This window comes from Nyctereutes procyonoides, unplaced genomic scaffold, assembly GCF_905146905.1.
Source record: "Nyctereutes procyonoides isolate TBG_1078 unplaced genomic scaffold, NYPRO_anot_genome, whole genome shotgun sequence".
Classification (NCBI taxonomy): domain Eukaryota; kingdom Metazoa; phylum Chordata; class Mammalia; order Carnivora; family Canidae; genus Nyctereutes; species Nyctereutes procyonoides.
This window is the reverse complement of record NW_026575033.1, coordinates 17,034,951-17,047,249: the sequence shown is the minus strand read 5'-3', so window position 1 is coordinate 17,047,249 and position 12,299 is coordinate 17,034,951. Positions and strand designations below refer to the sequence as shown.

The 12,299-nt window shown below is 39.0% G+C and overlaps 1 protein-coding gene across 1 annotated transcript in view; it reads left to right on the top strand.

The window, feature by feature from the left end:
• The window catches only part of TRPC4 (transient receptor potential cation channel subfamily C member 4), a 206,870-nt gene extending 195,211 nt beyond the window's left edge, over window positions 1-11,659 (top strand). The window contains exons 9-11 of the mRNA XM_055317339.1: window positions 8,051-8,092; window positions 8,217-8,306; window positions 10,638-11,659. Coding sequence (XP_055173314.1) covers window positions 8,051-8,092; window positions 8,217-8,306; window positions 10,638-11,360 — 855 coding nt within the window. The 3' untranslated portion in view covers window positions 11,361-11,659. The remainder of the gene's footprint in view (window positions 1-8,050; window positions 8,093-8,216; window positions 8,307-10,637) is intronic.
• The last annotated feature ends 640 nt before the right edge of the window (window positions 11,660-12,299 follow it).

Sequence of the window (12,299 nt, the reverse complement as noted above, 5' to 3'; positions counted from 1 at the left end):
TCCCAAGTCAGGCTCTCTGCATGGAGCCTGCTTCTCCCTCTGCCTGTGTCTCTGCCTCTCTCTCTCTCTGTATCTCTATGAATAAATAAAATCTTTTAAAAAAAATAAAACACTGGTTTGTAGTGTTTTAATTCTAGTGCATGTTAGAATTATCGGGAATCTCTATTTTAACAAGCATTTCCTTGTAACTCTAATTAGAAACTCCTGTTGAATAAAGCACTGTTATCTAGCACAGCTTTTTAAATGCAAACAAAATCGACATTTGTACTTACTGTTCAAGAGGTTCAGATCATTTAATTAAAATAAAAAGATGTTGATGCCAAAGTATTTAATTAATATGAAGCATTTCAATGCCATAAACCAGGTTTCTAAGATGGAATGCTGCTTAATAGGTCAATATGCTGAAGTAAAGAATGTGAAGTCTTTTGACAAAACTATAAGAAATGATTTTAACTCCCTTAGACTGATGTTTTCTACTTTCTGGTTTTCTCTGGAGCACAACATAGTGAGGAAAATATGAAACACCATGTCTGTTAGGGCCATGTAGCATCAATTAGTTCTGGGAACTACAGATTGAATACTCTTGCCTGACCAGTTGCACATACATACACTCAGTTAAGTCACTGCAAGAGAATTAGAAACAGTGAACGGATTAGCACCAGCTATCATCACTAAAGGAAAAGTGCCAATAGTACATGCTTTCACACTGTATTTTTAGTGATAATTTATCAAAATATATTGTTGCTTAATCTTCATGACTTTCAGTAGTCCTAACAACAAATCTTACAGATGTGATAGTATTCATGCATGAGTACCCTCTGAATCCCTAATTTACTGCTATAAAATTTGCTTCCAGTACCTCTTGATGAAGTTTACTTTTCTGAGGTAGGAATGTGGAAGAATGAATTATTTGATATTCTTGGTGTTTCAAGAGTGAAACCCTGAATATTTGGTTTGACAAGATGACATTCAAGGATTTTGTGTTGTTGCTTTTTAGATGCTTGGAAAGGATGCGTATAGAGAACAGTATGTAGCTCCATCTATAAATGAGCCAAACTGCAATTATTAAAAGGGATTCACATCTTGGAATGTCCCCTTGCCTTTTTACTCACTTTTAAAAGGAGAAGAATACAGCAAGCTGCATCCCTTAAAGGATTCACCAAGCAAAGCAAAGGATAAAGGGCATAATTCATGGGCTCAATATCAGTGATAGACCAAAACTAGAGGGGAAGTGAGAGAGATGGGCACTGACGATTGACTGCAGGGAACCGGCTATGTGAGGTGAGCTTGACATTCCACATGGTGGACCTGCAGACAACCAGAGATAGAGTGAGGAAATGTCACAGCTGATTCCCCAGAGCCCTTTCTTTCAGAGCTGCAAAACCCTTCCTGCTCTAAAACAACCTGACACTTCTGAGGAAATACAGTTCCCGCATGGCAGCAGAGGTTCCTTTAGTCTTTTCCTTTATCATTGGTTCTGTGATCCAAATACTGCCTTTATCTTGTCCCAGCTAATCAAGAGGAACCTGCAAAGGGTGAGGTAGGCCAGTGTGGCACACAGGTGTGCCTTGGGCACCCACGTGGAGAGCCACACGGTGCTAGGTTTCTGACATAATTTGCAAAGAAAACTGCTAACTTAAAATGCATATTTTTTTCCAAAATATTAAATTATTTTTATGAACACAGATTGGTCCATTCTGTTCCCAGTCATTTCCAGTAATAATTACAAGATGTAATACCCTCCCCTATGAGAGGAAATTCCTTTGAAGGTCAATTGATCTTTACCCAACAAAAAGATAGCAAGCATACTAGGGATTGTTGATGATAATTCTACTGTATAATGCTTAATAATGTCACTAATTGGGCAGCTCCGGTGACTCATCGGGTTGGCGCCACCTTCAGCCCGGGGCGTGACCCTGGAGACCAGGGATCCAGTCCCGCGCAGGCTCCCTGCATGGAGCCTGCTTCTCCCTCTGCCTGTCTTTGCCTCTCTGTGTGTGTGTGTCTTTCATGAATAAATAAATAAAATCTTAAAAAAAAAAATACCATGGAGAGTTGGAACAAATCATCTTGAGATTTGTGTAGAATCAGAAAAGACCCCAAATAGCCAGGGAATATTAAAGAAAACCAGAGCTGGGGGCATCACAATGTCAGATTTCAGGTTATACTACAAAGCTGTGATCATCAAGACAGCGTGGTACTGGCACAAAAACAGACACATAGATCAATGGAACAGAATAGAAAACCCGGAAATGGGCCCTCAACTCTATGGTCAACTAATATTTGACAACGCAGGAAAGACTATCCACTGGAAAAAGGACAGTTTCTTCAATTAATGATGTTGGGAAAATTGGACAGCCACGTGCAGAAGAATGAAACTAGACCATTTTCTTACACCATACACAAAGATACACTCAAAATGGATGGAAGATCTAAATGTGAGACAAGAATCCATCAAAATCCTAGAGGAGAACACAGGCAACACCCTTTTTGAACTTGGCCACAGCAACTTCTTGCAAGATACATCCATGAAGGCAAGAGAAACAAAAGCAAAAATGAATTATTGGGACTTCATCAAGATAAAAAGCTTCTGCACAGCAAAAGAAACAGTCAACAAAACTAAAAAACAGCCTACTGAATGGGAGAAGATATTTGCAAATGTCCTATCAGATAAAGGGCTGGTACCCAAGATCTATAAAGAACTTATTAAACTCAACACCCAAGAAACAAACAATCCAATCATGAAATGGGCAAAGGACACGAACAGAAATTTCACAGAAGAAGACATCGACATGGCCGACAAGCACAGGAGAAAATGCTCTGCCTCACTTGCCATCAGGGAAATACAAATCAAAACCACAATGAGATACCACCTCACACCAGTGAGAATGGGGAAAATTAACAAGACAAGAAACAACAAATGTTGGAGAGGATGTGGAGAAAGGGGAACCCTCTTGCACTCTTGGTGGGAATGTGAACTGGTGCAGCCACTCTGGAAAACTGTGTGGAGGTTCCTCAAAGAGTTAAAAATAGACCTGCCCTACGACCCAGCAATTGCAGTGTTGGGGATTTACCACGAAGATACAGATGCAGTGAAACACCGGCATACCTGCACCCCGATGTTTCTAGCAGCAATGTCCACAATAGCCAAACTGTGGAAGGAGCCTCGGTGTCCATCGAAAGATGAATGGATAAAGAAGCTGTGGTCTATGTATACAATGGGATGTTACTCAGCCATTAGAAACGACAAATACCCACCATTTGCTTCAACGTGGATGGAACTGGAGGGTATTATGTTGAGTGAAGTTAAGTCAGTCGGAGAAGGACAAACACTATATGGTCTCATTCATTTGGGTAATATAAAAAATAGTGAAAGGGAATAAAGGGAAAGTAGAGAAAATGAGTGAAAATATCAGAGAGGGTGACAGCATGAGAGACTCCTAACTCTGGGAAGTGAACAAGGGGTCGTGGAAAGGGAGGTGGGCAGGGGGTTGGGGTGACTGTGTGACGGGCACTGAAGGAGGCCCTTGAGGGGATGAGCACTGGGTATATGCTAATATGTTGGCAAATTAAACTCCAATAAAAAAATAAAAATAAATTGGCCAAAAAGTGGAAAGCTGACGACACCAAATGCTAGTAAGGATATGAAGCAATAGGAACTCTCATCTGTTGCTAATGGGAATACATAAGGGTAAGTTACTCTGGAAGACAGTTTGACAGTTTTTTGCAAAACTAAATATATTCTTACCATACAATCTAGCAATCGCACTCCTTGGCATTTACACAAAGGAGTTGAAAACATATGTCCATACAAATCTTGCACAAGGATGTTTATAGCAACTTTATTCATAATTGCCCAAACTTGGAAGCAGCTAAGATGTCCCTCAGTAGGTGAATGGATAAATAAGTTATGGTACATCCAGACATTTGAGTATTGTTTACTCAGTGATAAAAAGAAATGAGCTATCAAGGCACATGCAAAGACCTAGAGAAACCTAGTCTCCATATTACCAAGTTAAAGCAGGCAAGCTGAAAAGACTATGTACTATATGATTCCAGCTGTATAATTCCAACTATAATATAATATATTCTGAGGAAGAGGCCAAATTATGGAGACAGTAAAAAGATTAGTGATAGGCAGAGATTGAGGTGGTGGGGGCAGGGAAAGGAGAGATAAATAGGCAAGGAAGAAGATTTTTAGGGTAATTAAAATACTCTATAGGAGACCATAATGATGAATACATGTCTTTATACTTTTGTCCAAACCCATGGAGTATACAATATGTAAACAGTAATGTAAACTATGAATTTTGGGTGATTATGTTGTATCAATGTAGGCTAATCAATTGTAACAGTGTACCACTTGGGTTAGGGATGTTGATAATGGGAGAAGCTATGCGTGTGTGGAGTAGGGGACTATATGGGAAAACTCAATTTTGCTCTGAACCTTAAATTGCTCTAAAAAAATGAGCCTTCATAAAACAAAAATGCCTACAGAATTTGCACTACATCTATCCATATTTAGTAAAACCATCCCCTCACCCTATTACTTAAATGCAAATTTACTTTCACACCCCTACTGTCTAGGTCAAAAACATTCAAATCTTTTGCTAAGTAAATGCTGTCCTCAAGCATGAAATGCCAAGCAAATCACACAAAGAGAGACAAGTACATCTTCTTTGACTTCTCTGGGGTAATCCTGATATGTGTCAAATTATCCACAAGTTTTATGAGTGAAGAATATTTTTTAGAACCTGTGTTAAATCATGTAATTAATTGCAAAGGGCAAAAAGAAAAAAGAAAAAGGAAAGAGGACGGGAACTAGCTAGTTAACATTAGTGATAGATGTCTTAAATCTCTTATCTCATTTAATCTTCAAAATTATCGGTCTTTGCCTTGCAAAAAAAAAAAAATGGGAATGGGGGAGGACTTCCAGATAATTCCTTATTTAGGCTCAGCCCCCTTCAAACCCAGGTGACCCTTAAGTACATATTCTTAAAGTGACACCCCACCATCTCTCAGAAAGTATGAAAGTAGACATGTGGGCATGTAGTAATGGTCGATGGGAATCAGTTCTATGGTGCTGAAAAGGAGAAATCACATAGACATGAGAGATATCTGAGCTGCATAATTTAGTGGCCATCATTTGGTGAATTTATTATTCATTTTTGTTTTCAATACTCAGAAGATGGTTAGCTTCATCTGTTCTTATTTTCCTAGGATATTGAAGTTCAGTTGGCTGATAGAATCTCACAAGACTAAAGATAGTTGCGTAGTATTACCATGTGGGTGTGGAAGAGCAGTGGTTGGCAAAAACAATGAACTATATTAACTCAGATTAAATCTGGGCTATAGGATAGCTCCTGAAAGTTATCATAGGGAACTTAAACTGTGTTCTCTCTTTCTGTCAGACTATTTTGCTTCTTAAAAAAATTTTCCCTAGAAAAATCAATCTCAAGATTAGTTAGTTTTTAAAGTGTAATCTTTGGTCTTTTTATATTCGTATTAAAATTTCTAAATTTGTTTATGAATAGGTTCTGCTGAAGAAAAGACAGTCTGTGCTCTTTTCAGTACTAAGATGCATCATGAGAGTTTTCACTTATTACTCAATAATTTTCTGATTCTGTTATTCTTAGCTTTAATTTTGCATTAAGGAAGTTTAAAGTTAAATCTTGACTTCAGATTGCTCTCTTCTCACTACTTTTTGTTGGCTTTTTTGCCCAAAATAGAATAGCAAAATGCAATAGAAGCCCAAAGTAATCAAACTTGAGTTGACTAAATCCTACACTAAATTCAGTTTCTATCTACTTAAATCATGCAATACGGGTCTCCTGTACAATATTTGTAGTGAAAGTGTTAAAGAATTTGGTATACAGCTTGCTTTAGTATTTGTGTCCACTTGAAGTAAATTTAAAGAGATCTGGAAGGCTTGTTTCATTACAGAGTGTTTTTTGTTTTGGAATTCAGCTGAGCTATGTCTCAATAGGAGTCGTATACCTCCATCTTGTGGCTCAGTCGTAAAATTCCCATGCTATCTATATTTTTTCCAAGATATCCTGATTTAGTAGTAAGTTTGAAATTCCCAGTCTTTTAGTGAATAGCATAATTACATTGAAAATGTGTTTAAGATTCAGGTAAAAATGAATGGTATTTAAATAATTAATGGCTTTTAGGAAGTTAAGCATTATCTCAACTGTTCCTAAAAGCCACTAATAATCATGCAACACAAATCTATTCTCTTGGCCAGTGAAAAAGCCTTTCTTCCTATTCCCTAAAGTGAAAAAAGAGTTTCTTTTGAATTATTTTTTTCCTAATTTCATTTCACAGTGATGCATTCACAACTCTTTTTGGAATTCCATTTTATCGGACTAAGTATTTAGTAAGGAACAAGATCAAAAGGTTTATTTAAACCCTGGATATGTTATTGCTTTGCTTTCTCACAATCTACTAAATTCATTCCTTTATTAGAGAAATATTTTTATTTTAGATTAATCTGGTCAATTTTCTTCCTGAAGAATCAATACTGACATTTATTCAACATGCACAAAATGGGGATTATGATAGTTTTTTCTAGTATCTTTAGAATACTCATGAAATCTGCAATTATATATTTTAGTGTCGTTTATTATTTAACTCAATTTATCGTGGACTTTTCTTTTAATCGTTAATCATCCTCTCCCTCCATTCTGCATTCCAGAATCACTACTCTGTGCTAACTCTGGCTGTACCGTCAAATGATCTTTTCAAAAGGACAGTGAGACTTACGTTTATTTTTTAAAATGATGAATTCATGAGCCCTGTGTTTGAATAGAATCTTATTATTTGTCAAATCCAGCCATCTCATGAAAGAGGCAATCCCTCTTACTGTACATCTGATTGAACTTAGTGTTGGGGAGGTTAGTGGTCTAGCACTGTTCCTGATTACATGTTGTGTATCATGGCTAAATTCTCAATCTTGTTAGGCTGATACTCATGAAGACCTTCATATTGTTATCATGTGACCTTTTTACCGTATTGAATTTTTGTTTTTATTCCTTTTTTTTTAATTTGATATGTCTCATCTGTGTCTCAGAATTATTTCAGGTGATTTGGGGTACATGTTAGTTATGATTTTCTAATTCTCTGTCACCTTCTATTAAAAGAACAAGTTCCGGGATCCCTGGGTGGCGCAGCGGTTTGGCGCCTGCCTTTGGCCCAGGGCGCGATCCTGGAGACCCGGGATCGAATCCCACGTCGGGCTCCCGGTGCATGGAGCCTGCTTCTCCCTCTGCCTGTGTCTCTGCCCCTCTCTCTCTCACTGTGTGCCTATCATAAATTAAAAAAAAAAAAAAAATTTAAAAGAACAAGTTCCCATCATTGTTAATTGTCTCTATGTTAATTGCCTCAGAGATTATAACCTTGCACTTTGTTGTTTTGGTTCATTCATTCTTTTGAGTCATGTTGTTGTGCCCAAGATCGCGAATCCGAGAAGCCACCGAGGAGCCGACACCGATGCACACACACGAGGGTTTGGGACAAGCTCGAGCCTGGGTCCAAGTGCGCCCGACACCGCGGAGCAGGGACTTGGCCCCGAGGCTAAGAGGCGTGGCCGCTCTCTAGGGGCCGGTGGCCAGTGGGATTGTACCATAGGCAGAAAGTTGCCCAGTCCTGTGGGCCCGCGCGCAGGGGGCCGCCCGCATGACCCCTTACCCCGCAGGATCCACTGGAGCTGGCCTATCGCTCCGGGCAGACGCGCGCGCAGGTTTGGCTGCACAAGGCGGGGATACATTGTTACCAGCCGGTTTCCGGCAAGGGGGTGCCCGGCGGCGGCACCAGGGTGGGCGGCGCCACCGAATGGAGTCAGCCCTGCGCTGCTTGTCCAGGGGCAGGGGACTTTGGTTAAACTTCCTGGGTCCCACAATGTGACGCACTCTAGCTATTGTTCATTGTCTAGTAAAATTGTCACTTTGGAGAAGTGAAGAAAAATATATTCTCCATTAAAAGAACAATGAATTATTTTCCAAAATGGTAACATATCACTCTGAGAAGTAAATGCCTCTTTCCTTTTCAGAGGCGGGCTGCTGATAATTTGAGGAGACATCACCAATATCAAGTAAGATATTCTATTGTATCTTGAAATTTGCATTAAAATGAAGTCCAGTCTCCTCTTCAGAACTGACTCAAAAGAAAAGTCATATTTATGCGTTGAATATCAATTGTGTTTTGACGTGTCTCAGGAGGTCATGAGGAACCTGGTGAAGCGATACGTTGCCGCAATGATCAGAGATGCCAAAACTGAAGAAGGTTTGACAGAAGAGAACTTTAAGGTAATCATTTTCATCCTCATCACCAAGAGGAGGGTTCTGCAGAGCATAAAACCAGACACAGCACATTTAAAATCAGAACTGGAAACTCAGCCAGGTGTTCCAGCAAGCCCTATGTGTCTTCTCCTCTTTCTTCTTTCTTCTTTCTTCTTCTTCTTCTTCTTCTTCTTCTTCTTCTTCTTCTTCTTCTTCTTCTATTTATTTATTTTAGAGAGAAAAAGTGAGGGAGGGAAAGCAGAGAGAGAGAGAGAGAAAAAAAATCTCAAGGTAGACTCCCCACCAAGCACAGAGCCCAACGTAGGGCTGGATCCTACAACCCTGAGATCATGACCTGAGGAACCAAAATTAAGAGCCAGATGCTTAACTGACTGAGCCACCCAAGCACTCCTTCTTACTTTTAAGTTCAAGGCTATTTATGTGGTTATTTTTTAAGTGGTGAAATTTCTTCTCAAAATAGATTGTTTGTAAGAATTTTTAACCTTCAGTATGGAGGGGACTTACAGTTGGATGCAGAGAAAATCCTAATGCCAAGTGGCATTTGGACTTGCTGATCCTAGTAACATCCTAATGAGCTTTAGTTTTTGAAGTTTCAGTCTTATATTTGAACCTGAAGCATTTAGTAACTAAGATACTAAAAACAATAACAAAAGCCCTCTTTATGCCCTGCACAGCTTTGGTAGCAGAAATTTGATAGCAGAAAGGTTTGCCCTTAATTATAGCTTACAAACTTAGCCTTTTCCCTGAGTTTTAATTCTATCAGAAGAGGTAGGTGGAATACCTGTAGTATATATGCTTGCATCATGTGTATAAAATACCTTTGCTATTTTGCCTGAGTTCTTAAAGGTTTTGGAAGAATGAGCAAAGTCAATACTATCTTACAGGCAAAAACAAATGAGAAAGAAACCCTGCAGAAGACTCTTTTACAGTGAAAAGCAGCAGATCTGACAAGAGAATAAAGATAAGCAGCTGGTGAGGCAAGAAGGTAGATGAATTGCAAAATGGAAAGCACAGATTGAAAGTTGTCCAGGATTCCAAATGTTCTTTGCAACCACAACATCCAAGTTTTGTAGTTAAATGATCCATGGTGCTTTGGGAGATAGGCTGGAGGCAGAAGGCCCCCAGGAAAGCCATCATTAGGTTAGGACTGAGAATTCAGTTGTCCAAGAAGATAAAAGTAAAGGAAGAATCTATGAAAGGTTGTCTGATCTAAAGCAATTTGCAAGATTTAGTAACTGACCCAGATGCTGAAATAAATTCAACTCCAAGGTAGTAAACAATAGAAGGTAATTGCTAACTCTTGGAAGGCTAGACTCCACTTTAATTATTTTATTTTAGATAGCTCTTTGAACAGCAGAATGTGCTAATATTAAAAATCTCCTAAAAATGCATCCCCGAGAGAATGAGAGGTGACTTGAAAGTAGATGAAAATTTTGGAGAAGAAGGATTTGAAACTGTAGTCCCACAGAAATCCAGTATACTCTTGTTTCTTTTTGCATCAACCTGAGGAAGTCTCCTTGTTACTACTGAGCTCCAACAGGGAAATAGGCGGGTGTCAAAATGATTCATGTGCCAGAGAGAGAACCGAAGCACAGTGGAATCCTAGCTCTTAAAAATGAGTGAAAACTGGGACATCTAGGTGGCTCAGTGGTTGATTGTCTGCCTTCGGCTCAGGGCAGACATCCTGTGATCCTGGGGTCCTGGGATAGAGTCCCCCCATCAGGCTTCCCATAGGGAGCCTGCTTCTCCTTCTGCTTATGTCTTTGTCTCTCATGAATAAATAAATAAAATCTTCTAAAAAATGAGTGAAAACCCATTAGAGCCATATATGAAATGTGCTCATGATGTTTCCTGATGTTTATCTGTTTAGTCATTTTACGTTTTTGTGTGTGTGAATTAAAATCACTTTTAATTATTTTTATTTTATTATTTTTTTAATCCTTTCACTTTATTGGAGTTCAGTTTGCCAACATGCAGCATATCACCCAGGGACTCTATCCTGTCAAGTGCCCCCATCAGTGCCCACACCCAGTAACCCCAGTCCCCCCACCCACCTCCTTTTCCACTATCCCTTGTGTGTTTCCCAGAGTTAGGAGTCTCTCGTGATCTGTCTCCCTCACTGATATTTTCACTCATTTTTTTCTCCTTTCCCCTTTATTCCCTTTAACTATTTTTTATATTCCCCAAATGAATGAGACCATATATAATGTTTGTCCTTCTCCGATTGACTTACTTCACTCAGCATAATACCCCCCAGTTCCATCCACATTGAAGCAAATGGTAAGTATTTGTCATTTCTAATGGCTGATTAATATTCCATTTTACATTTCCACTTAGGAACTAAAGCAAGACATTTCCAGTTTCCGCTTTGAAGTCCTGGGTTTACTACGAGGAAGCAAATTCTCGACGGTACAGTCGGCTCAGGCTTCGAAGGAGCCCTCCATTTCCGCTGACTCCGATGAAAAGAGTGATAATGAAGGTAGTAGCAAGGACAAGAGAAAGAACTTCAGCCTGTTTGATTTAACCACTCTGATTCACCCCCGATCAGCAGCAATTGCCTCCGAAAGACACAACATCAGCAATGGCTCTGCCCTGGTGGTGCAAGAGCCCCCCAGGGAGAAGCAGAGAAAAGTGAATTTTGTGACCGATATAAAAAATTTCGGGTTGTTTCATAGACGATCAAAACAAAACGCTGCTGAGCAAAATGCAAACCAAATCTTTTCTGTTTCAGAAGAAGTTACTCGTCAACAGGCCGAAAGACCACTGGAGAGAAATATTCAACTGGAATCTCGAGGATTGGCTTCGCGGGGTGACTTGAACATCCCTGGTCTCAGTGAACAATGTATATTAGTGGACCATCGAGAAAGGAATACGGACTGCCTGGGTTTACAGGTGGGCAAGAGAGTGTGTTCTTTCAAGTCAGAGAAGGTGGTGGTAGAGGACACTGTTCCCATAATACCAAAGGAGAAGCATGCAAAGGAAGAGGACTCTAGTATAGACTATGATGTGAACCTCACAGACACAGTCACCCATGAAGATTATGTGACCACAAGACTGTGATACTTGAAGGCAGAAGCATGGATTATATGTATACATATTTGCCATAGTGCTCTGGGTAGGGGGAGATGTTTGAAGTAAACTAGCAAACGCTAACTTCCACTTTATAGCATTTATCAACTGTGGCATATTAACGTGTAACATGTTTAAATAAGGCAAAGGCTATCAAAAACCCTGGTTTTGTAGCCAGCTTTTGCTTTCACAATTTGTTTTACCATTTTTTGTTGTTGTTGATAAATAAACAACCTTGTATTCTTGTACTGTTGCAATAATCCACAGGAAGTTTTTAGCTCTCTTTTTCAACTAAAACAAATGCAACTTATTTCATGTGGTAGTGGACTCCTATAATAGATACTTTTATGTGCAAAAAAATGATGGAGCTGAGATATTAGAGCTTTTCATAATTTTTTAAGCTCTCTAGAGATGGTTCCTCATCAAGGGCTTTTCGATAGCCCTACAGTTTGGCTTTAATACACAATATTCCCAAATTATTTCTTCACATATAAATAATTACAAATGAAAGCAAGCAAGCCTTCTTCTCATGGAGTCATGATCAAACTCCCTCTCAAAATGAAAGTCAAATGCACTTGAAGTTTTAGGCTGCCCAGTTTTTCCTTTCAGTCAGTAAAATAAATGTCTGTCTTAATAAATATTGATGATTGATTATTTTTAATGAGATTTGGTCATGACCAAAGTTTTATTTAAGTTTTTTTTAATGACCTTTTCCGCGTTCAAATGCTGGTCAGTACAAATACCAGGCTTGATGAATAACAATTTCAAAATGTTCTCAGCACTAGAAAAGAATAACAATGAATTAGAATAGTTAATGCACCTCCAATGAAGCCAGATGATTGCGTTCTCATAATATCCAGATGAAAATAAATTCATCCTAAAGCCTAAATCTAAGCAAAGTTATTTTCAATCAGTGTGACATTGTTGCCA